This window comes from Cherax quadricarinatus, chromosome 35 (assembly GCF_038502225.1).
Source record: "Cherax quadricarinatus isolate ZL_2023a chromosome 35, ASM3850222v1, whole genome shotgun sequence".
Classification (NCBI taxonomy): Eukaryota; Metazoa; Arthropoda; class Malacostraca; order Decapoda; family Parastacidae; genus Cherax; species Cherax quadricarinatus.
The window spans coordinates 33322647-33348951 of record NC_091326.1 but is presented as its reverse complement, the minus strand read 5'-3'; the positions used below and the strand labels follow the sequence as shown (position 1 = coordinate 33348951).

The 26305-nt window shown below is 41.6% G+C and overlaps 1 protein-coding gene across 3 annotated transcripts in view; it reads right to left on the bottom strand.

The window, feature by feature from the left end:
• Nucleotides 1-26305, bottom strand: part of LOC138853619 (MKI67 FHA domain-interacting nucleolar phosphoprotein) — a 59782-nt gene that overhangs the window by 10540 nt on the left and 22937 nt on the right. For all 3 annotated transcript variants that reach the window (XM_070091494.1, XM_070091496.1, XM_070091495.1), the window contains 2 exons: nt 18514-18657; nt 13464-13572 (listed from right to left, as the gene is read on the bottom strand). In XM_070091494.1, coding sequence (XP_069947595.1) covers nt 13464-13572; nt 18514-18657 — 253 coding nt within the window. The remainder of the gene's footprint in view (nt 1-13463; nt 13573-18513; nt 18658-26305) is intronic.

The window sequence follows — 26305 nt, the reverse complement described above, 5'->3', positions numbered from 1 at the left end:
CTTGCCCATGCTCGCCCTACTCACGCTCACCCGTCTACCATACACTCACCACTGCCCACTCCCTCTGCTGTGTTTTCTGCTGTTTTTCGTGCGATTCATTGCCAGAGCTGTGTATCCGAGTGCCCAAGGCCACTCGAAGCTACGTGGATCAGCATGCCACGTAGATCAGCATGCCACGTAGATCACGACGCCACGTGGGTGTGGGCGATGTCACGTGGATCTACAAGCCACGTGAGTTACCAGATGTCCCAGGCCACATGCTGTGGTCTGCTGCCCGCATCACATTGACGTCACCGACGATGCTGCCCGACTTCATGACGTCACGATGTCTGCCTGACGTGACCTAGAGATGTCTGCTGTCACAGTGCTGCTGATGTCACCTCGCGACATCACGCCTGACATCACATGATGTCACCATCGAGTGTTCAGTAATTATTAAAATATTGTCGAGAAGACTAAGAGAAGATATATGTCGTGTGTTAATTCCTCTCAGTCAGTGTTCTCACATGTTAGTGTACCGCATGTACAGCGGTGTGTTTGAAGTTTCCGTGTGTCCAGTGAGGTCTGAGCCAGACCTGAGTAGCACCACTGTGCTAAGTCACCCGTGTGACCAGTACGTTTGACAGCTGATGTCAGTCAGCCCCCGAGTGACCGAGCCCTCTTGTACAGAAAGCTTTTATGCTCGTCGCTCGTGATGTTCTGCAGAATCGTACCTGCTACGATTCCCATTGAGATTTGTTTCACTTCACCTCCAGACCTTCAGAGTGCAGTTATATGTGGAGAAACAAGTCTGGGGACGCTTAGACTAACCTCTGCTATAACTCCAACTGCCGAGAGAATGATACTCGTCAAGCCGCAGTCAGCCACTGTCGGCAGGCGCTGTGTCAGCCTCGTGTCACGAGCTTCAGTGAGCAGCCTGCACAAAGAAGATGTCACTTTGACTGCTAGCTCTCTCACTGCAGTCTGGTGTATGATGTTACGACTCCCAGATTTTTCGCCCAGTCGTCTCTGCCACGACTAGCTCCACAACTCACTCCACGCTCGCCGGCAGTGACAGCCCAGCGACAGTACCAGTCGAGAAGTGTCCTCCTGAGTCGCTTGCCAGAAGTCCTGCCCAGTTGCCGAGTTTTGCCGACGCCTCACTCGAGGGCACCAGCATGTCATGCCCCAGGTTGAGTGAAACCTGCAGCGACTCCTACGATGACTGCTTCACCGTTCCAGAGGAGACCGTACCCTGTTACGTCACAGCTCAGCCGCAGCGATGTCTCCTGTGTTGCAGTATCTGTCCAGACGCAGGAAGGCGTGCAGTGATGCACTTCGATGCTCACTGCCTTTGACCACGACGTTTAGCACACCCCACATGTTTTTTTCTTCCCTCCCTGTAGGAAGTTTTTTTCCATGTTCATATGTATATACATGTATATGTTTTTTATTTTGTGTTCTGTGCCCTGTTCCTATGAGAGAGAGACCGAGTTCCTTTTACCACCAGTATTGTCGCGTCGGGACGACGCGAGGTAGGTGGCCGAGCGTATGTAGACAGCCTGTACTGTCTGCACAGACAGCCCATGCTGTCTGCCAGCTTAGTTCATATTTCGCGCCACTCAGGTGCTGCCCTCTGTAGCCAGGCCTCTCGGTGGGCATGCCAGCCTGCCTGCCCTTGCCTCTGCCTCACTCACACAGCGGCCTAGCAGGAAGACACAAGTACTCCCAGCTCTCTCTCGTGGGATGGCCCTGCCCGGGCCATGGGCACAAACACACAAGCCTGTGTACCCACCATGACTTAACAATAAAGTAAGAAGCCTCCGAAGACATCATTTACTCCCCGCTACCAGAACACCAAATAATCGCGTTATACTACACAGTACATTATCCACTAAAGATAAGGTGGCTTTGAAGCCACTGTTGGTTGCCATGAACTCAGTCTCATGAAGCAGGAGAATATGCTTTATTATTATGCTAATATCAACACTACAGCTTATTTGCCTATCACAACTGATCTAATATAACATAATAAACAATATAAATAACATAAAATATGTTAAATACTCTAGAATAAATAATATTTGACATAACATCGTTTGCAAAGAGAAAATAAAAAAAAAAATATATATATATATATATATATATATACAGTGGACCCCCGGTTAACGAACTTTTTTCATTCCAGTAGTATGTTCAGGTGCCAGTACTGACCGAATTTTTTCCCATAAGGAATATTGTGAAGTAGATTAGTCCATTTCAGACCCCCAAACATACACGTACAAACTCACTTACATAAATACACTTACATAATTGGTCGCATTTGGAGGTGATCGTTAAGCGGGGGTCCACTGTATGTGTGTGTGTGTGTGTGTGTGTGTGTGTGTGTGTGTGTGTGTGTGTGTGTGTGTGTGTGTGTGTGTGTGTGTGTGTGTGTGTGTGTGTGTGTGTGTGTGTGTGTGTGTGTGTAGGTAGTAGGTTGGTAGACAGCAACCACCCAGGGAGGTACTACCGTCCTGCCAAGTGAGTGTAAAACGAAGCCTGTGATTGTTTTACATGATGGTAGGATTGCTGATGTCTTTTGTCTGTCTCATAAATATGCAAGATTACAGGCATGTCTTGCTACTTCTACTTACACTTAGGTCACACTACACATACATGTACACATTTATTTATACACACTCATCTGAGTTTTCTTTGATTTTATCTTAATAGTTCTTGGTCTTATTAATTTTCCTTTTATATCCATGGGGAAGTGGAATAAGAATCTTTCCTCCGTAAGCCATGCGTGTTGTAAAAGTCAACTAAAATGCCGGGAACAATGGGCTAGTAACCCCTTTTCCTGTAAAGATTACTAAAAAGAATAAGAAGAAGAAAATTGTCAAAGTGGGAAGTCTGAATGTGCGTGGATGTTGTGCAGATGATAAGAAAGAGATGATTGTGGATGTTATGAATGAGAAGAAGCTGGATGTCCTGGCTTTAAGTGAAACAAAGCTGAAGGGGGTGGGAGAGTTTCAGTGGAGAGGAATAAATGGGATTAGGACAGGGGTTTCAAATAGAGTTAGAGCTAAAGAAGGAGTAGCAATAATGTTGAAGGATAAGCTATGGCAGGAAAAGAGGGACTATAAATGTATTAATTCAAGGATTATGTGGAGTAAAATAAAGATTGGATGTGAAAAGTGGGTTATAATAAGCGTGTATGCACCTGGAGAAGAGAGAAGTGTAGAGGAGAGAGAGAGATTTTGGGAAATGTTGAGTGAATGCGTGGGGAGTTTTGAATCAAGTGTGAGAGTAATGGTGGTTGGGGATTTTAATGCTAAAGTGGGTAAAAATGTTATGGAGGGAGTAGTAGGTAAATTTGGGGTGCCAGGGGTAAATGTAAATGGGGAGCCTTTAATTGAGCTATGTGTAGAAAGAAATTTGGTAATAAGTAATACATATTTTATGAAAAAGAGGATAAATAAATATACAAGGTATGATGTAGCACGTAATGAAAGTAGTTTATTAGATTATGTATTGGTGGATAAAAGGTTGATGGGTAGGCTCCAGGATGTACATGTTTATAGAGGGGCAACTGATATATCGGATCATTATTTAGTTGTAGCTACAGTTAGAGTAAGAGGTAGATGGGAAAAGAGGAAGGTGGCAACAACAAGTAAGAGGGAAGTGAAAGTGTATAAACTAAGGGAGGAGGAAGTTCGGGTGAGATATAAGCGACTATTGGCAGAAAGGTGGGCTAGTGCAAAGATGAGTAGTGGGGGGGTTGAAGAGGGTTGGAATAGTTTTAAAAATGCAGTATTAGAATGTGGGGCAGAAGTTTGTGGTTATAGGAGGGTGGGGGCAGGAGGAAAGAGGAGTGATTGGTGGAATGATGAAGTAAAGGGTGTGATAAAAGAGAAAAAGGTAGCTTATGAGAGGTTTTTACAAAGCAGAAGTGTTATAAGAAGAGCAGAGTATATGGAGAGTAAAAGAAAGGTAAAGAGAGTGGTGAGAGAGTGCAAAAGGAGAGCAGATGACAGAGTGGGAGAGGCACTGTCAAGAAATTTTAATGAAAATAAGAAAAAATTTTGGAGTGAGTTAAACAAGTTAAGAAAGCCTAGGGAAAATATGGATTTGTCAGTTAAAAACAGAGTAGGGGAGTTAGTAGATGGGGAGATGGAGGTATTGGGTAGATGGCGAGAATATTTTGAGGAACTTTTAAATGTTAAGGAAGAAACAGAGGCAGTAATTTCATGCACTGGTCAGGGAGGTATACCATCTTTTAGGAGTGAAGAAGAGCAGAATGTAAGTGTGGGGGAGGTACGTGAGGCATTACGTAAAATGAAAGGGGGTAAAGCAGCTGGAACTGATGGGATCATGACAGAAATGTTAAAAGCAGGGGGGGATATAGTGTTGGAGTGGTTGGTACTTTTGTTTAATAAATGTATGAAAGAGGGGAAGGTACCTAGGGATTGGCAGAGAGCATGTATAGTCCCTTTATATAAAGGGAAAGGGGACAAAAGAGACTGTAAAAATTATAGAGGAATAAGCTTACTGAGTATACCAGGAAAAGTGTACGGTAGGGTTATAATTGAAAGAATTAGAGGTAAGACAGAATGTAGGATTGCGGATGAGCAAGGAGGTTTTAGAGTGGGTAGGGGATGTGTAGATCAGGTGTTTACATTGAAGCATATATGTGAACAGTATTTAGATAAAGATAGGGAAGTTTTTATTGCATTTATGGATTTAGAAAAGGCATATGATAGAGTGGATAGAGGAGCAATGTGGCAGATGTTGCAAGTATATGGAATAGGTGGTAAGTTATTAAATGCTGTAAAGAGTTTTTATGAGGATAGTGAGGCTCAGGTTAGGGTGTGTAGAAGAGAGGGAGACTACTTCCCGGTAAAAGTAGGTCTTAGACAGGGATGTGTAATGTCACCATGGTTGTTTAATATATTTATAGATGGGGTTGTAAAGGAAGTAAATGCTAGGGTGTTTGGGAGAGGGGTGGGATTAAATTATGGGGAATCAAATTCAAAATGGGAATTGACACAGTTACTTTTTGCTGATGATACTGTGCTTATGGGAGATTCTAAAGAAAAATTGCAAAGGTTAGTGGATGAGTTTGGGAATGTGTGTAAAGGTAGAAAGTTGAAAGTGAACATAGAAAAGAGTAAGGTGATGAGGGTGTCAAATGATTTAGATAAAGAAAAATTGGATATCAAATTGGGGAGGAGGAGTATGGAAGAAGTGAATGTTTTCAGATACTTGGGAGTTGACGTGTCGGCGGATGGATTTATGAAGGATGAGGTTAATCATAGAATTGATGAGGGAAAAAAGGTGAGTGGTGCGTTGAGGTATATGTGGAGTCAAAAAACGTTATCTATGGAGGCAAAGAAGGGAATGTATGAAAGTATAGTAGTACCAACACTCTTATATGGGTGTGAAGCTTGGGTGGTAAATGCAGCAGCGAGGAGACGGTTGGAGGCAGCGGAGATGTCCTGTTTAAGGGCAATGTGTGGTGTAAATATTATGCAGAAAATTCGGAGTGTGGAAATTAGGAGAAGGTGTGGAGTTAATAAAAGTATTAGTCAGAGGGCAGAAGAGGGGTTGTTGAGGTGGTTTGGTCATTTAGAGAGAATGGATCACAGTAGAATGACATGGAAAGCATATAAATCTATAGGGGAAGGAAGGCGGGGTAGGGGTCGTCCTCGAAAGGGTTGGAGAGAGGGGGTAAAGGAGGTTTTGTGGGTAAGGGGCTTGGACTTCCAGCAAGCGTGCGTGAGCGTGTTAGATAGGAGTGAATGGAGACGAATGGTACTTGGGACCTGACGATCTGTTGGAGTGTGAGCAGGGTAATATTTAGTGAAGGGATTCAGGGAAACCGGTTATTTTCATATAGTCGGACTTGAGTCCTGGAAATGGGAAGTACAATGCCTGCACTTTAAAGGAGGGGTTTGGGATATTGGCAGTTTGGAGGGATATGTTGTGTATCTTTATATGTTTATGCTTCTAGACTGTTGTATTCTGAGCACCTCTGCAAAAACAGTGATAATGTGCGAGTGTGGTGAAAGTGTTGAATGATGATGAAAGTATTTTCTTTTTGGGGATTTTCTTTCTTTTTTGGGTCACCCTGCCTCGGTGGGATACGGCCGGTTTGTTGAAAAAAAAAAAAAAAAAAAAAAAAAATATATATATATATATATATATATATATATATAGTATATATATAGTATAGTATATATATAGTATATATATATATATATATATAGTAGTAGGTTGGTAGACAGCAACCACCCAGGGAAGTACTACCGTCCTGCCAGATGACTGTGAAACAAAAACCTGTAACTGTTTTGCATGATGGTAGGATTGCTGGTTTCTTTTTCTGTCTCATAAACACGCTAAGATAACAGGGATATCTTGCTACTCCTACTTACACTTTGGTCACACTTCACAGACACGCACATGCATATATATATATACATACATCTAGGTTTTTCTCCTTTTTCTAAATAGCTCTTGTTCTTTTTTATTTCTTCTATTGTCCATGGGGAAGTGGAAAAGAATCTTTCCTCCGTAAGCCATGCGTGTCGTATGAGGCGACTAAAATGCCGGGAGCAATGGGCTAGTAACCCCTTCTCCTGTATACAATTACTAAAAAAGAGAAGAAGAAAAACTTTATAAAACTGGGTTGCTTAAATGTGCGTGGATGTAGTGCGGATGACAAGAAACAGATGATTGCTGATGTTATGAATGAAAAGAAGTTGGATGTCCTGGCCCTAAGCGAAACAAAGCTGAAGGGGGTAGGAGAGTTTCAGTGGGGGGAAATAAATGGGATTAAATCTGGAGTATCTGAGAGAGTTAGAGCAAAGGAAGGGGTAGCAGTAATGTTAAATGATCAGTTATGGAAGGAGAAAAGAGAATATGAATGTGTAAATTCAAGAATTATGTGGATTAAAGTAAAGGTTGGATGCGAGAAGTGGGTCATAATAAGCGTGTATGCACCTGGAGAAGAGAGGAATGCAGAGGAGAGAGAGAGATTTTGGGAGATGTTAAGTGAATGTATAGGAGCCTTTGAACCAAGTGAGAGAGTAATTGTGGTAGGGGACTTGAATGCTAAAGTAGGAGAAACTTTTAGAGAGGGTGTGGTAGGTAAGTTTGGGGTGCCAGGTGTAAATGATAATGGGAGCCCTTTGATTGAACTTTGTATAGAAAGGGGTTTAGTTATAGGTAATACATATTTTAAGAAAAAGAGGATAAATAAGTATACACGATATGATGTAGGGCGAAATGACAGTAGTTTGTTGGATTATGTATTGGTAGATAAAAGACTGTTGAGTAGACTTCAGGATGTACATGTTTATAGAGGGGCCACAGATATATCAGATCACTTTCTAGTTGTAGCTACACTGAGAGTAAAAGGTAGATGGGATACAAGGAGAATAGAAGCATCAGGGAAGAGAGAGGTGAAGGTTTATAAACTAAAAGAGGAGGCAGTTAGGGTAAGATATAAACAGCTATTGGAGGATAGATGGGCTAATGAGAGCATAGGCAATGGGGTCGAAGAGGTATGGGGTAGGTTTAAAAATGTAGTGTTAGAGTGTTCAGCAGAAGTTTGTGGTTACAGGAAAGTGGGTGCAGGAGGGAAGAGGAGCGATTGGTGGAATGATGATGTAAAGAGAGTAGTAAGGGAGAAAAAGTTAGCATATGAGAAGTTTTTACAAAGTAGAAGTGATGCAAGGAGGGAAGAGTATATGGAGAAAAAGAGAGAAGTTAAGAGAGTGGTGAAGCAATGTAAAAAGAGAGCAAATGAGAGAGTGGGTGAGATGTTATCAACAAATTTTGTTGAAAATAAGAAAAAGTTTTGGAGTGAGATTAACAAGTTAAGAAAGCCTAGAGAACAAATGGATTTGTCAGTTAAAAATAGGAGAGGAGAGTTATTAAATGGAGAGGTAGAGGTATTGGGAAGATGGAAGGAATATTTTGAGGAATTGTTAAATGTTGATGAAGATAGGGAAGCTGTGATTTCGTGTATAGGGCAAGGAGGAATAACATCTTGTAGGAGTGAGGAAGAGCCAGTTGTGAGTGTGGGGGAAGTTCGTGAGGCAGTAGGTAAAATGAAAGGGGGTAAGGCAGCCGGGATTGATGGGATAAAGATAGAAATGTTAAAAGCAGGTGGGGATATAGTTTTGGAGTGGTTGGTGCAATTATTTAATAAATGTATGGAAGAGGGTAAGGTACCTAGGGATTGGCAGAGAGCATGCATAGTTCCTTTGTATAAAGGCAAAGGGGATAAAAGAGAGTGCAAAAATTATAGGGGGATAAGTCTGTTGAGTGTACCTGGTAAAGTGTATGGTAGAGTTATAATTGAAAGAATTAAGAGTAAGACGGAGAATAGGATAGCAGATGAACAAGGAGGCTTTAGGAAAGGTAGGGGGTGTGTGGACCAGGTGTTTACAGTGAAACATATAAGTGAACAGTATTTAGATAAGGCTAAAGAGGTCTTTGTGGCATTTATGGATTTGGAAAAGGCGTATGACAGGGTGGATAGGGGGGCAATGTGGCAGATGTTGCAAGTGTATGGTGTAGGAGGTAGGTTACTGAAAGCAGTGAAGAGTTTTTACGAGGATAGTGAGGCTCAAGTTAGAGTATGTAGGAAAGAGGGAAATTTTTTCCCAGTAAAAGTAGGCCTTAGACAAGGATGTGTGATGTCACCGTGGTTGTTTAATATATTTATAGATGGGGTTGTAAGAGAAGTAAATGCGAGGGTCTTGGCAAGAGGCGTGGAGTTAAAAGATAAAGAATCACACACAAAGTGGGAGTTGTCACAGCTGCTCTTTGCCGATGACACTGTGCTCTTGGGAGATTCTGAAGAGAAGTTGCAGAGATTGGTGGATGAATTTGGTAGGGTGTGCAAAAGAAGAAAATTAAAGGTGAATACAGGAAAGAGTAAGGTTATGAGGATAACAAAAAGATTAGGTGATGAAAGATTGAATATCAGATTGGAGGGAGAGAGTATGGAGGAGGTGAACGTATTCAGATATTTGGGAGTGGACGTGTCAGCGGATGGGTCTATGAAAGATGAGGTGAATCATAGAATTGATGAGGGAAAAAGAGTGAGTGGTGCACTTAGGAGTCTGTGGAGACAAAGAACTTTGTCCTTGGAGGCAAAGAGGGGAATGTATGAGAGTATAGTTTTACCAACGCTCTTATATGGGTGTGAAGCGTGGGTGATGAATGTTGCAGCGAGGAGAAGGCTGGAGGCAGTGGAGATGTCATGTCTGAGGGCAATGTGTGGTGTGAATATAATGCAGAGAATTCGTAGTTTGGAAGTTAGGAGGAGGTGCGGGATTACCAAAACTGTTGTCCAGAGGGCTGAGGAAGGGTTGTTGAGGTGGTTCGGACATGTAGAGAGAATGGAGCGAAACAGAATGACTTCAAGAGTGTATCAGTCTGTAGTGGAAGGAAGGCGGGGTAGGGGTCGGCCTAGGAAGGGTTGGAGGGAGGGGGTAAAGGAGGTTTTGTGTGCGAGGGGCTTGGACTTCCAGCAGGCATGCGTGAGCGTGTTTGATAGGAGTGAATGGAGACAAATGGTTTTTAATACTTGACGTGCTGTTGGAGTGTGAGCAAAATAACATTTATGAAGGGATTCAGGGAAACCGGCAGGCCGGACTTGAGTCCTGGAGATGGGAAGTACAGTGCCTGCACTCTGAAGGAGGGGTGTTAATGTTGCAGTTTAAAAACTGTAGTGTAAAGCACCCTTCTGGCAAGACAGTGATGGAGTGAATGATGGTGAAAGTTTTTCTTTTTCGGGCCACCCTGCCTTGGTGGGAATCGGCCGGTGTGATAATAAATAAATAAATATATATATATATATATATTATATATATATATATATATATATATATTTATATTTTGGCAGTTTGGAGGGATATGTTGTGTATCTTTATGTGTGTATGCTTCTAGACTGTTGTATTCTGAGCACCTCTGCAAAAACAGTGATAATGTACGAGTGTGGTGAAAGTGTTGAATGATGATGAAAGTATTTTCTTTTTGGGGATTTTCTTTCTTTTTTTGGGTCACCCTGCCTCGGTGGGAGACGGCCGACTTGTTGAAAAAAAAAAAAAAAAATATATATATATATATATATATATATATATATATATTTATTTTCAACAAGTCGGCCGTCTCCCACCGAGGCAGGGTGACCCAAAAAAGAAAGAAAATCCCCAAAAAGAAAATACTTTCATCATCATTCAACACTTTCACCACACTCGCACATTATCACTGTTTTTGCAGAGGTGCTCAGAATACAACAGTCTAGAAGCATATACGTATAAAGATACACAACATATCCCTCCAAACTGCCAATATCCCAAACCCCTCCTTGAAAGTGCAGGCATTCGTCTCCATTCACTTCTATCTAACACGCTCACGCACGCTTCCTGGAAGTCCAAGCCCCTCGCCCACAAAACCTCCTTTACCCCCTCTCTCCAACCCTTTCGAGGACGACCACTACCCCGCCTTCCTTCCCCTATAGATTTATATGCTTTCCATGTCATTCTACTTTGATCCATTCTCTCTAAATGACCAAACCACCTCAACAACCCCTCTTCTGCCCTCTGACTAATACTTTTATTAACTCCACACCTTCTCCTAATTTCCACACTCCGAATTTTCTTCATAATATTTACACCACACATTGCCCTTAAACAGGACATCTCCACTGCCTCCAACCGTCTCCTCGCTGCTGCATTTACCACCCAAGCTTCACACCCATATAAAAGTGTTGGTACTACTATACTTTCATACATTCCCTTCTTTGCCTCCATAGATAACGTTTTTTGACTCCACATATACCTCAATGCACCACTCACCTTTTTTCCCTCATCAATTCTATGATTAACCTCATCCTTCATAAATCCATCCGCCGACACGTCAACTCCCATTTATCTGAAAACATTCACTTCTTCCATACTCCTCCTCCCCAATTTGATATCCAATTTTTCTTTATCTAAATCATTTGACACCCTCATCACCTTACTCTTTTCTATGTTCACTTTCAGCTTTCTACCTTTACACACATTCCCAAACTCATCCACTAACCTTTGCAATTTTTCTTTAGAATCTCCCATAAGCACAGTATCATCAGCAAAAAGTAACTGATATACACTCGTACTGCACCATAAACCTGAAACAAAAGTTATTTTCTCTATACAGATTAACACACATAGCAGCATATGTATAGAGAACCTAGGATAACCCAAAAAAGTCAACGTGGCTTATTTCTAGTATCTGGCTTGGGTTAGCCATATATGATTTTTGGTAAATATTCGATTCCCAGCCAGGGTAGAAACATTAGGAGTGTTTCTTTACACCTGTTGTCTATGTTCACCCGTCAGTAAATGGGTACCTGGGTGTTAGTTGACTCGTGTGGGTGTTATCCTGGGACACTGACCTTATTTTCTTAAAATACTCTGCATAACTAGCGGCTTTCTATATAGTAGTATGTCACTGATGTCAGCTACCCCGTATACCTTGTACATGTACGTGTAGTAAATATAGATATTATTATTCTTTCTTTCTTTCAACACACCGGCCTTATCTCACCGAGGCAGGGTGGCCCAAAAGGAAAAACGAAAGTTTCTCCTTTTACATTTTAATATATACAGGAGAAGGGGTTACTAGCCCCTTGCTCCCGGCATTTTAGTCACCTCTTACAACACGCATGGCTTACGGAGGAAGAATTCTGTTCCACTTCCCCATGGAGATAAGAGGAAATAAACAATAAGAACTAGAAAGAAAACAGAAGAAAACCCAGAGGGGTGTGTATACATATGCTTGTACATGTATGTGTAGTGTGACCTAAGTGTAAGCAGAAGTAGCAAGACGTACCTGAAATCTTGCATGTTCATGAGACAGAAAAAAAGGACACCAGCAATCCTACAATCATGAAAAACAATTACAGGCTTTCGTTTTACACTCGCTTGGCAGGACGGTAGTACCTCCCTGGGCGGTTGCTGTCTACCAACCTACTACCTAGAATTATTATTATTATTATTATTATATTATTTTCTCAGTTGTTTGTTGGGTTATCTTATCGAAACTTGGGCAATGTATGATGGAAAGGTACTTCTTAACGTACACCAAAAATGAAAGGAACCAGACCATAAATAGCAGAGTTCACTTCTCAGCCAAATTGCCAATTTCTGAGCACTTTATTGGGTAGTTGAAATAAGTGAATGGGCGGTTTCTTGTACTCAGTTGACAGACTAGAAGTAAATAAGTTTATTCAGGTATACACAAATACAGTTACATAGATTATCATACATAGCAGTGTATGTATAGAGAACCTAGGATAACCCAAAAAAGTCAGACAAAGTCACTTATTTCCAATACCTGGCTTGAGCTTGCCATATATGATTTTTGGTGAATATTTTTTGTTCTCGGTTTGTTGGGCTATCTCATTGAAACTTAGGCAATGTATGATGGAAAGATGCTTCTTAACGTACACCAAAAATAAAAAAGACGGACGATAAATAAGGGAGTTCACTTCTCAGCCATTAGCCGCCTCTTTGCAGTATATTTTTGTATGGTTTTTATGATTGTATTCTCATTTTTTAGACTCATTTGATAGAATGGAAGATATATTACACAAATAGACATGATTTTGATTGCTTTCATGAAGAAAAGTACCTTGAAATTGAGCTCAAAGTAGCGGAAATGTTCGATTTTTGCTGATGTTCAATGAACTTTGTGCAAGTCAAGTTGGTTAATTTTATTAAGTGTATTCTAACCTAACCACTCTGTAATCCGGCACACTACAGGTCCCAATGATGCCGGATTTGTGATGAAGGACCTGTAATAGGTATGTACAGGACTTATATTTAGGGTTTGCTACCATCCATGGTTTCGGTATCAAAGGCAGGTCCTTAGAACATATCCCCCACGGATATGAAGGTCCTACTGTACCTCTGATTAGTTTTGAGAGCCTTGCTACTCTAGGGATGATAGCCCAAGTACACAGCCCCCATGCTCTCATGATATTGCACCTTAAGACTGCCTATGAAGGTTAGTGAAGGATTATGTTTCCCAGATACTAGTAGCAGACACTAACACAGTCAGTGCTATGCTAAATGATACAATCAAAAAAAAGTCACCCTGGATGTGTTGGCCAATACATGGACTGGACTGGAGCATTGATTAGACATGTCAAGAGGCCACTGGAGGTGAATATGACAAGGCTTCTGATAGTAAATAATAGTTCAATTATCATAGGCAAAAAATTGCACTCTCATATCTGCTACTATTTTGTTCTTCAAAAAAAAAATTAAATTAGAAAAGAACTTAGTATGTACATTATGCCTACCACTTTCCTTACCTAGATATTTAATAAAGTTTGTAAATAAATATTAGAATTTTATACCTGAATTTTGAAAAATCAGTGAAATCACTTTTATGTATGTAGGCAATGAAAACATTAAAAATAGGCATATTTTACTTACATTTCATAATTTTTCCAAAAGTGAGGTATCCATCCATGACCTTAGCCACAATCCTGGCAACGTCATAGCTTTCAAATTCTACATAGGCATACCCACAACTTGCTCCAGTCTGAAACACACACAACATGTGCAACAATAACAACTTGCAAAACATAACATATAAAAATATTTTGACAGTGGGGAATTGTTACACATCAGCAATAATAATATTACTTGAGTCATGGAAATGGGAAGTACAATGCCTGCACTTTAACCCTTTGAGGGTTTTGGTCGTACTAGTACGTCTTACGCGTAGGGGTTTTTGATGTACTAGTACGCATAAATTCTAGCGGCCTCAAATCTCGCGCGAAAAGGCTGGTAGGCCTAGGTGTGAGAGAATGGGTCTGCGTGGTCGGTGTGCGTGGTAGAAAAAAAATCTGGGACCCAGTGGTGCATTGTGGGAATGCCCTCTTAGTAAACAATGTCCACCATGCCTCGCGGTAAGAAGCTCCTCACTCCTCGGCGAATTGGGACACTTTTGTTCCCCAGTGACAGTTCTAATAGTGATGGAAGTGCCAGTGAAGATGAGTTTCATGGTTTTAGTGAGGTTTTGACCGAAACTAATGACCATAATATCGGTAATAGTGAGGAAAACCCAGACGACCCTCAGCCTTCCATCTCTGGTGCTGGGCCCTCTTGTTCACGTTCAGTTGTTCCAGAATCCAAGAGGAAACTTCTATTTTCCCAAATCCCAGACTCAGATGAGAGCATGGGTGATGATAGTGATAGTGAATATGAACTACAAGCTCTTCAAACTAGTTCCAGTAGTGATAGTGAAGTGCAATATTCCCCAGTGAAGCGTCAGTATATACGACGATATATGCGCTCTGGTAGTATGCCATATGTTATACCAAGGGGAAGGAGTGTATCTCGGAGTACATCCCGTGGCTGTACAACAGGAACAGACAGTGAAAATGACGAAGATATTGTTGCAATTGGGATGGAAAATGTGCGTGGTGGTAGTGGTGCTGGCGGTGAGGCACCAGCAGTGGGCCATGCTGCCACCCATGCTGCCACCCACGCCACTGCCTCAGCTGATCTAGAACAAAGGCCACCATCCCCCACTCACCCACCACACCAGCCTCCACAACCACAACCTCCACAACCACAACCACCTGTCATTGTCCAGTACCCACCAGCAGACCGCACCTGGGATTGGCAGGAAGCTGTCAATTTTGTTCCAAATCCCCACCAGTTTGATGACAGCCAAAGTGGAATACGGCCATCTTGTGCACTTGGGAACAATGCCACTGAACTGGAATGTTTCGAGTTATTCTTTGACGAACCACTGATGAAAAGTATTGTCATGGAAAGCAACACATACTACGAGTACACCATGGCAAACACATTACTTTCACCAAAATCACGTCTACACCAGTGGAAGGAGGCAACTGTGGCTGAGATGTATCTTTTCTTTCCCACAATAATGCTTATGCCACATGTGTATAAGCACAAAGTGAAATCATACTGGTCAACAGACCCCCTGATTGCAACACCAGGTTTCAGTGATATAATGCCAGTGAATCGATTTGTGCTAATGTTACGTATGCTTCACTTCTCAGATAAAACCAGGCCTGACAGAACTGACAGGTTATATAAGATTAGGAATGTGTTTGTGTATCTGAAACAGAAATTCAGTACGCATTTTTATCCCTTCAGGAAGCTTGTAATTGACGAGTCTTTGATTCTGTTCAAAGGAAGACTCTCTTTCAAGCAGTACATACCAAGCAAGAGGAAACGCTTTGGTATAAAGTTGTTTGTGCTTTGTGATTGTTACAGTGGTCTGGTATTGGATATTATTGTGTACACTGGAAGTTATACATTGCAAAATACCAGGAAGTTATTGGGCATCTCAGGTGATGTGGTTCGAACAATGATAGAACCATACCTTGGTAAGGGGCATATATTATATACAGATAACTGGTACACAAGCCCCTCACTCAGTGATTTTTTGCGAGTGAACATGACAGATGTGTGTGGCACAGTGCGTGCAAATCGAAAACATATGCCCAGGTTTGACGCTGGCACTCGTAGAGGTGAGGTGCAGGCGTTTGCTGCCAATGACATCATGGCATTTCGGTGGCATGACAAACGAGATGTCACACTGTTGTCATCAATTCACCCTAATGAAATGGCAGACAGTGGCAGGCAGCATAGAGAGAGAAATGAACCCATTCTAAAACCTGCAGCTGTGATTGATTACACCTTCAACATGCGTTCAGTGGACAAATGTGACATGCAGATTGGGTTTGCTGATTGTGTTCGCAAGAGTTATAAGTGGTACATCAAACTGTTTTTCCATCTTCTGGACATTTCCATGCTCAATGCTTATAATATGTATAAGATGAGCACCAGAAACAAACCACAGTACGGCGAATTCTGTTTGTCTGTCATCAGACAAATAGTATTCAAGTACCAAGGAACAGCACCTGCAATTGACCGCCCACCAAATTATCAACAACTACCTGCTCGTCTGAAGCATGGTGATCACTTCCTGGTAAAACTGCCTGCTACTGCTTTGAAGAAAAAGGCTCAGAAGAGGTGTTACGTCTGTGCACATACAAAAAAACGCACACAACAACGCAGAGACACTCGTTTTATGTGTGAGGAGTGTAAAACACCACTGTGCATGACACCATGTTTCAAAGAGTTCCACAGGCTGCAGAACTTCTAGAAACATTCCCTGTGACTGTATATGTGTATATAAAATATAGAAAAACAGTAATAAACAACATTTCATATCGTTTGTTTGTGTAAATATTTTATGTAAACAAAATAATGACAACAGTGTTTACGCCCTTATTGTGTAGTATTGAAAAAGAAATAACTTACAAAATACTGATCATGTTGGCCTCAGAGGCCATAAAAGTTACTCAGAAAAAGAAAAATTGAAAAATAATTGAAAATAGTACATAAAAAAGTAAATAGAAAACTACCGGGTGACGGCAGTCGGCAATGTTACCATATGTTGTTCGATTTTGGCAAATTTCACGCCTCCATATCTCGGTAAGTATTGACGTTAAATTTTTTTTGTTTAGCCTATAATGTTTAGAAAAAAAAAACTCTATTTTTTCATAAGAAAAAATAATTTTTTTTTTTTTTGAAATTTGGCCGACCCTGAGAACGAGTTTCGGAGAGGGCCTGTCGACCCTCAAAGGGTTAAAGGAGGGGTTTGGGATATTGGCAGTCTGGAGGGATATGTTGTGTATCTTTATACGTATATGCTTCTAAGCTGTTGTATTCTGAGCACCACTGCAAAAGCAGTGATAATGTGCGAGTGTGGTGAAAGTGTTGAATGATGATGAAAGTATTTTCTTTTTGGGGATTTTCTTTCTTTTTTCGGTCACCCTGCCTCAGTGGGAGACGGCCGACTTGTTGAAAAAAAAAAAAAAAATTAGCAAAATAACTGGGGAGAAGGAGTATGGAAGAAGTGAATGCTTTCAGATATTTGGGAGTTGACATGTCAGCGGATGGATTTATGAAGGATGAGGTTAATCATAGAATTGATGAAGGAAAAAAGGTGAGTGGTGCATTGAGGTATACAGTGGACCCCCGCTTAACGATCACCTCCAAATGCGACCAATTATGTAAGTGTATTTATGTAAGTGCGTTTGTACGTGTATGTTTGGGGGTCTGAAATGGACTAATCTACTTCACAATATTCCTTATGGGAAAAAATTCGGTCAGTACTGGCACCTGAACATACTACTGGAATGAAAAAAGTTCGTTAACCGGGGGTCCACTGTATATGGAGGCAAAAAATGTTATGTATGGAGGCAAAGAAGGGAATGTATGAAAGTACAGTAGTACCAACACTCTTATATGGGTGTAAAGCTTGGGTTGTGAATGCAGCAGCGAGGAGACGGTTGGAGGCAGTGGAGATGTTCTGTCTAAGGGCAATGTGTGGTGTAAATATTATGCAGAAAATTCGGAGTGTAGAAATTAGGAGAAGGTGTGGAGTTAATAAAAGTATTAGTCAGAGGGCAGAAGAGGGGTTGTTGAGGTGGTTTGGTCATTTAGAGAGAATGGATCAAAGTAGAATGACATGGAGAGCATATAAATCTGCAGGGGAAGGAAGGCGGGGTAGGGGTTGTCCTCGAAAAGGTTGGAGGGAGGGGGTAAAGGTGGTGTTGTGGGCGAGGGGTTTGGACTTCCAGCAAGCGTGCGTGAGCGTGTTAGATAGGAGTGAACGGAGACGAATGGTATTTGGGACCTGACGAGCTGTTGGAGTGCGAGCAGGGTAATATTTAGTGAAGGGATTCAGGGAAACCGGTTATTTTATATAACTGGACTTGAGTCCTGGAAATGGGAAGTACAATGCCTGCACTCTAAAGGAGGGGTTTGGGATATTGGCAGTTTGTAGGGATATATTGTTTATTTTTATACGTATATACTCCTAAACTGTTGTATTCTGGGCACCTCTGCAAAAACAGTGATTATGTATGAGTGAGGTGAAAGTGTTGAATGATGATGAAAGTATTTTCTTTTTGGGGATTTTCTTTCTTTTTTGGGTCACCCTGCCTTGGTGGGAGACGGCCGACTTGTTAAAAAAAAAAAACGATAAAACTGCAATAAATTTGGAATGACAGTGTTTGCTGGTAGGGAAGCTGATGGTAAAACAATAGGTCTTGGTTTCATTGTTTACCTATGAAAGTTAGACATACTAGTAAGGCAGACACAGTCATCACCTGTGTAGTTAACCATGATGCAATGTGGGGACTTGCCTGGCCTTAGAATTTTTCCAAAGGTATGAAGAGACTGTAGAAGACAGAGTTGGCAGGTGGCAGATTTGAAGAAAAAAAATTGTGCATACTTGAACACTGGACACACAATCATCAGTTGCGTACTAGCACATTGGAGACAGTTTAAGAGTTAATTTTTGGGTAAAATGATTAAAAACTACCAAGTCATTGCCTGCATACCCAATAATGTCAATATTTGACACTTACACAGCATTATAAGTGGTATACTTCCCTGGCACCACCTCGACACTGTTACTGTATGTACTGACCTTCTTGCTACGTGCTAGCATCACATTCTTCAATTCTCCAAATTGGCTAAAGTATTTAGTCAGTCCAGTCTCGAAGAATCCATATGGAATACGAGAAATATAGATAACTCCTCGTTGGATTTCTTCATCATTTCTTTGTACATTCTGAAATGCAAAACAATGTCATAATGATTATATTTAGGGAAAGAAATAAACCCATAAGAATCATTAAAACCTGTATGGAAGAGGTGAACAATGGAAGAGGTGAACAATGGTAGAGGGAAAAGAGGTGCCGGGGCGCAAGAAAGGACATCAGCAGACAGGATGGGAACAGGACAGCACCTAGATAGGAAGGGGATGGGGAAGTAATAGAGAATCCTAGTTAATATATCAAATAGTGGAAGATATCACAATAAAATGCATGATTGCAAATATGAAAAAAAAAAAAACAGTGAAAACAGTCAATAAAACCGGAGTGCATTCATGTGCTTACACACATCTTCAAGTGTGCAAGTACACGAAAATGCTCAGATTTATTTCCTATTTTCACTGTGGTATTTTTTTCACAGCAAATAGTATTGCATATTAGGGATGAACTGAAAGCTTATATTAGGGATGAAGTGAAAGTTTATACATTAAAAGTGGAGGTAGTTAGGGTAAAATATAAGCAACTGTTAAAAGAAAGATTGCCTACTGAGAGTATAAGTGTAATGAGGAAGAGATTGAGGAGGTATGGGGAAGATTTAAGAAGGCAGTGTTAGAGAGGAGGGTGATGCAGGAGGAGTGACTGGTGGAATAATGAGGTAAAGAGAGTGGTAAGAAAGAAAAAGTTAGCATATGAAAGGCTTTCACGCAGCAGAAGTGATATCAAGAGGAAGGAGTATATGGAGAATAAAAAACAGGTTAAGAGTGTGTGGTAAAGGAGTATAAAAGGAAAGCAAATGAGAGTGGATGAGGTTCTGCCAACATATTCTGCTTAGAATAAGAAAAAGTTTTGGACTGAGATTAATAAGTTCAGCAAGCCTAGGAGAACAAATGGATTTACAATTTGCAAACACAAGAGAGGAGTTATTAGATGAGGATGAAGAGGTGATGGAAAAATGGAGGGTAGCAGGTTGGTAGACAGCAACCCCCAGGAAGGTACAGTGGAACCCCAGTTTTCGTCCAGTCCAGTTATCGTACAATTCAGTTTTCAACCATTTTCTTGGCAAAATTTTCCCCATTTTCGTAAATCAGCTTGGAAATCATCTGTACCAGACACATCTGCCTGTCCGTGGGACGCGGCCACTCATATGTTCATGACTCAGTCTGCCTTTGTTACTCGTTCAGCGAGGAACAGAGAGGGGAGAATGTACCTTCTTCAGCGATTAAGGGCATTTGTGCAAAGTGTAGTGATGTGCAAAGTTTTGTGGAGAAATATCACCCTAACAAAGCTGTTGCAAGCAGTGTCAGCATGTTCAATGACAATGCCATGTCTCATTTTAGGCAAATCTTAAATGTTAAATGTTCATTTATCCATTTCATTAATCATTTATACAGTGGACCCCCGCATAACGATGGCATCACATAGCGATTTTTCCGCATACCGATTACTTTTATCGCAAAATTTTTGCCGCGCATACCGATTAAAAACCCGCTTACCGATTTTCGTCCGAGACGCGTCCAATGTGCCCTCAGCCAGCCTCACATGTGCCGGCCGTCCCATTGTTTACCAGCCAGCCTCCGCGGTAACATCCAAGCATACACTCGGAATATTTCGTATTATTAGAGTATTTTCGGTGCTGTTTCTGGAAAATAAGTGACCATGGGCCCCAAGAAAGCTTCTAGTGCCAACCCTACACCTCAAAGGGTAAGAATTACTATAGAAATGAAGAAAGAGATAATTGATAAGTATGAAAGTGGAGTGCGTATAGCCGACCTAGTCAAGCTGTACAAGAAACCCCAATCAACCATCGCTACTATTGTGGGCACCAGAAAGACAATCAAGGAAGCTGTTCTTGCCAAAGGTTCAACTGTGTTTTCGAAACAAAGATCGCAAGTGATGGAAGATGTTGAGAGACTCTTATTGGTGTGGATAAATGAAAAACAGCTAGCAGGAGATAGCATCTCTCAAGCGATCATATGTGAAAAGGCTAGGAAGTTGCATGAGGATTTAATTAAAAAAATGCCTGCAACTAGTGATGATGTGAGTGAATTTAAGGCCAGCAAAGGTTGGTTTGAGAGATTTAAGAAGCGTAGTGGCATCCATAGTGTGATAAGGCATGGTGAGGCTGCCAGTTCGGACCACAAAGCGGCTGAAAAATATGTGCAGGAATTCAAGGAGTACATAGAAACTGAAGGACTGAAACCTGAACAAATGTTTAATTGTGATGAAACAGGCCTGTTCTGGAAGAAAATGCCAAGCAGGACCTACATTACTCAGGAGGAAAAGGCACTCCCAGGACATAAGCCTATGAAAGACAGGCTTACTTTGTTGATGTGTGCCAATGCTACTGGTGATTGCAAAGTGAAGCCTTTATTAGTGTATCACTCTGAAACTCCCAGAGCGTTCAGGCAAAAGAATGTCCTCAAGGATAATTTGTGTGTGCTGTGGAGGGCAAACAGTAAACCATGGGTCACTAGGGAATTTTTCTATAACTGGTTACACCATGCATTTGCCCCCAATGTGAAAGATTACCTAACTGAAAAGAAATTAGAACTTAAGTGCCTCCTGGTGTTAGACAATGCCCCTGGTCATCCTACAGACGTGGCAGAGCGACTTTATGGGGACATGAGCTTCATTAAGGTGAAGTTTTTGCCTCCTAATACCACGCCTCTCCTGCAGCCCATGGACCAGCAGGTTATTGCAAACTTCAAGAAACTGTACACAAAAGCTCTGTTTGAAAGGTGCTTTGTAATGACCTCAGAAACTCAACTGACTCTAAGAGAGTTTTGGAGAGATCACTTTAATATCCTCAATTGTGTAAACCTTATAGGTAAGGCTTGGGAGGAAGTGACTAAGAGGACCTTGAACTCTGCTTGGAAAAAACTGTGGCCAGAATGTGTAGACAAAAGGGATTTTGAAGGGTTTGAGGCTAACCCTGAGAATCCTGTGCCAGTTGAGGAATCCATTGTGGCATTGGGAAAGTCCTTGGGGTTGGAGGTTAGTGGGGAGGATGTGGAAGAGTTGGTGGAGGAGGACAATGAAGAACTAACCACTGATGAGCTGATAGATCAACTTCAAGAGCAAGAGGCCAGACCTGGGGAAACTGGTTCAGAGGAGGGGAGAGAGAAATTGAAAAAGTTGCCTACTACAAAGATAAAGGAAATCTGTGCTAAGTGGCTTGAAGTGCAAACCTTCATGGATGAAAATCACCCTCACACAGCTATTGCAAGCCGTGCTGGTGATTATTACACTGACAATGTTGTGAAACACTTTAGGCAAGTCATAAAGGAACGAGAGGTACAGGCCACTATGGACAGATATCTTGTGCGAAAAAAGTCCAGTGACTCTGAAGCTGGCCCTAGTGGCATTAAAAAAAGAAGGGAAGTAACCCCAGAAAAGGACTTACTACCTCAAGTCCTAATGGAAGGGGATTCCCCTTCTAAACAGTAGAAGATAATGCTCTCCCCTCCTCCCATCCCATCAATCATCACCAGATCTTCAATAAAAGTAAGTGTCATTTAATTGTGCATGCCTTTTTCAGTTTGTGTGTATTAAAATTAACATTTCATGTGGTAAAAAAAAATTTTTTTCATACTTTTGGGCGTCTTGCACGGATTAATTTTATTTCCATTATTTCTTATGGGGAAAATTCATTCGCATAACGATTATTTCGCATAACAATTATCCCTCTTGCACGGATTAAAATCGTTAACCGGGGGTCCACTGTATTTATTTCTCATTGTTTTCTGTATGCAAAACTATATTTTTTGTCTATAAAATGTATTTTTGTTAATATATTTGGGTGTCTGGAATGGATTAACTGGATTTACATTATTTCTTATGGGAATATTACTTCAGTTTTCATACAAATCGGTTTTCGGCCGACCTTCTAGAATGGATTAAAGACAAAAACTGAGGTTCCACTGTACAACCGTCCTGCCAAGCGAGTGTAAAACAAAAGCCTGTAATTGTTTTACATGATGGTAGGATTGCTGGTGTCTTTTTTTCTGCCTCATAGACATGCAAGAATTCAGGTACATCTTGCTGCTTCTACTTACACTTAGGTCACACTACACATGCATGTACAAGCTTATATATACACACACCAGGGCTAGTAGCCCCTTCTCCTGTATACATTACTAAAGTTGAAAAGAAAAACTTTTGTTTTTCTTTTTGGGCCACTCTGCCTCGGTGGAATATGGCCGGTCTGTTGAATGACGATGATTTTGAGAAACTATTAACCCTTTGACTGTTTCGGTTGTATATGTACATCTTACGCGCCACTGTTTCTGAAGTATTTATACACGTAAATTCTAGTGGCTTCAAATCAAGCGGGAGAAAGCTGGTAGGCCTACAAGAGAGAGAATGGGTCTGAGTGGTGGGTGTGCATCCTGTGAAAAAAATCTGGGGCTCAGTGGTGCATTGTGGGAACGCCATCTTGGTAGTCCATTTTCACCATACCTCGCATTAAGAAGTGCCTAACTCCTCGGCAGATTGGAGGTCTTTTGTTCCCAAGTGATAGATCTAACAGCGATGAAAGTGTCAATGAAAGTGAATTCCAGGGTTTTCAAGCGGGTGTAACCGAAAACAGTGCCCAGGATAACGTAATTAGTGATAAAAATCCAGATGACCCATGACCTTCCACCTCTGGTGCTGGGTCAGCTCGTTCACATTCACCTCTACCAGGACGAAAGAGGAAACTATTTGCCCGTGAACAAGACTCAGATGTGAGCAGTGATAGTGATAGTGATTTCAAAGCTATTGAAAGCAGTTCTAGTTGCGACAGTGAGCGTGAATATTCCCCAGTGAAGCGGCAGTATATACGACGTAGCATGCGGTCTGGTAGTGTGTCATATGCTGTTCCAAGGGGAAGGAGTAAATCTCGGAGCACATCCCGTGGCCCTACACCACGACCTGATAGTGAAGATGACGATATTGTTACGATGGGTATGAATGATGTGAGTGAGGCAGCAGGTGGTGGTGGTGATAGTGATGGTGGCATGAGTCATGTGGCACCAGCAGCAGGCCATGCTACAACTGACACTGCTGACTCTGCACAACTACAACCAGTCTCACCCAATCCACACCCTTAACAACCACAACCACGTTTCAACATCCAGAACTCACCAGCAGACCGCATCTGGGATTGGCAGGAAGGTGACTAGTTTGTTCCCAGTCCCCATGACTTTGATGAAACACAAAGTGGAATACACTTGGGAACAATGCTACTGAGCTGGAATGCTTTCAGTTATTCTTCGATGAACCCCTGACGGACATTATTATCAGGGAAACCAACACATACTATGAGTGCACCATGGCAAATACAATTCTCTCACCAAGATCACGGCTACACCAGTGGAAGGACACAACTGTGGCAGAGATGTACCTGTTTTTTGCCACAATAATGCTATGCCACATGTGTATAAGCACACTGTCACCACATACTGGACAACAAAATGCCTGATTTCAACCCCAGGTTTTAGTGACATTACAGGTGTGAATCGTTGTTTGATACTGTTACGTATGTTACACTTCTCAGACAAAACAAGGCCTGACAGAAGTGAGAGGTTATATAAGATCAGAAATGTTTTTATGTACCTGAAACAAAAGTGTTGCATGTATTTTTATCCCTTCAGGAAGCTTGTTATTGACGAGTCTTTGATTTTATTCAAAGGAAGACTCTCAATCAAGCAATATATACCAAGCAAGAGGAAACGCTTTGGTATAAAGTTATTTGTACCGTGTGATTGCAGAAGTGGTCTAGTTTTGGATATCATTGTGTACACTGGCAGTAATACATTGAGAGATACCAGGAAGTTATTGGGCATCTCTGGTGATGTGGTTCGAACAATGATGGAACCATATCTTAGTAAGGGGCATATATTATATACTGATAACTGGTACGCAAGCCCCTTACTCAGTGATTTCTTGTGAGTGAACATGACAGATGTGTGTGGCACAGTGCATGGTAATCGTAAACATATGCCAAGGTTCGACGTTGGCACTCGCAGAGGTGAGGTGCAGGCCTTTGCTGCCAATGACATCATGCCATTTCGGGGGCATGACAAACGTGATGTCACATTGTTGACATCAGTTCACCGAAACAAAATGGCACACACTGGCAGGCACAATAGAGACACCAATGAACCCATTCTAAAACCTGCAGCTGTCATGGACTACAACCTCAGTATGCGCTAAGTGGACAAATGTGACATGCAGATTGGGTTTGCTGATTGTGTACGCAAGAGTTATAAGTGGTATATGAAACTTTTTTTCCATCTTCTTGACACTGCCATGCTAAATGCTTATAACATATACAAGTTGAGGACCAACAACAAACCAAAATATGGTGAATTTTGTTTGTCAGTCATCAGACAAATAATCGCCAAGGACCAAGGAGCAACACCTGCAATAGACCAGTGCCCACGAAATTACCAACACACGCCATCTTGTTGGAGGCCTGGTGATCACTACCCCATGCAACTGCCTCCTAGTGCTTTCAAGAAAAATACTCAAAAGAGGTGTTTTGTATGTGGACATACCACAAAACGCCCACAAACATGCAGAGACACTCGTTTTATGTGTGAGGAGTGTCAAGTGCCACTCTGCACATACCCATGTTCCAAAGAGTTCCACAAGCTGCAGCAGTTCTAGGAAAGTGTTTAGTGAATGTACATTTTTTTTTTTTCAACAAGTCGGCCGTCTCCCACCGAGGCAGGGTGACCCAAAAAAAAAAGAAAGAAAATCCCCAAAAAGAAAATACTTTCATCATCATTCAACACTTTCACCACACTCACACATTATCACTGCTTTTGCAGAGGCACTCAGAATACAACAGTTTAGAAGCATATACGTATAAAGATACACAACATATCCCTCCAAACTGCCAATATCTCAAACCCCTCCTTTAAAGTGCAGGCATTGTACTTCCCATTTCCAGGACTCAAGTTCGACTATATGAAAATAACCCGGTTTCCCTGAATCCTTTCACTAAATATTACCCTGCTCACACTCCAACAGATCGTCAGGTCCCAAGTATCATTCGTCTCCATTCACTCCCATCTAACACGCTCATGCACGCTTTCTGGAAGTCCAAGCCCCTTGCCCACAAAACCTCCTCTACCCCCTCTTTCCAACCCTTTCGAGGACGACCCCTACCCCTCTTTCCTTCCCCTATAGATTTATATGCTTTCCATGTCATTCTACTTTGATCCATTCTCTCTAAATGACCAAACCACCTCAACAACCCCTCTTCTGCCCTCTGACTAATGCTTTTATTAACTCCACACCTTCTCCTAATTTCCACACTCCGAATTTTCTTCATAATATTTACACCACACATTGCCCTTAGACAGGACATCTCCACTGCCTCCAACCGTCTCCTCGCTGCTGCATTTACCACCCAAGCTTCACATCCATATAAGAGTGTTGGTACTACTATACTTTCATACATTCCCTTCTTTGTCTCCATAGAAAACATTTTTTGACTCCACATATACCTCAACGCACCACTCACCTTTTTTCCCTCATCAATTCTATGATTAACCTCATCCTTCATAAACCCATCCGCCGACACGTCAACTCCCAAGTACAGTATCTGAAAACATTCACTTCTTCCATACTCCTCCTCCCCAATTTGATATCCAATTTTTCTTTATCTAAATCATT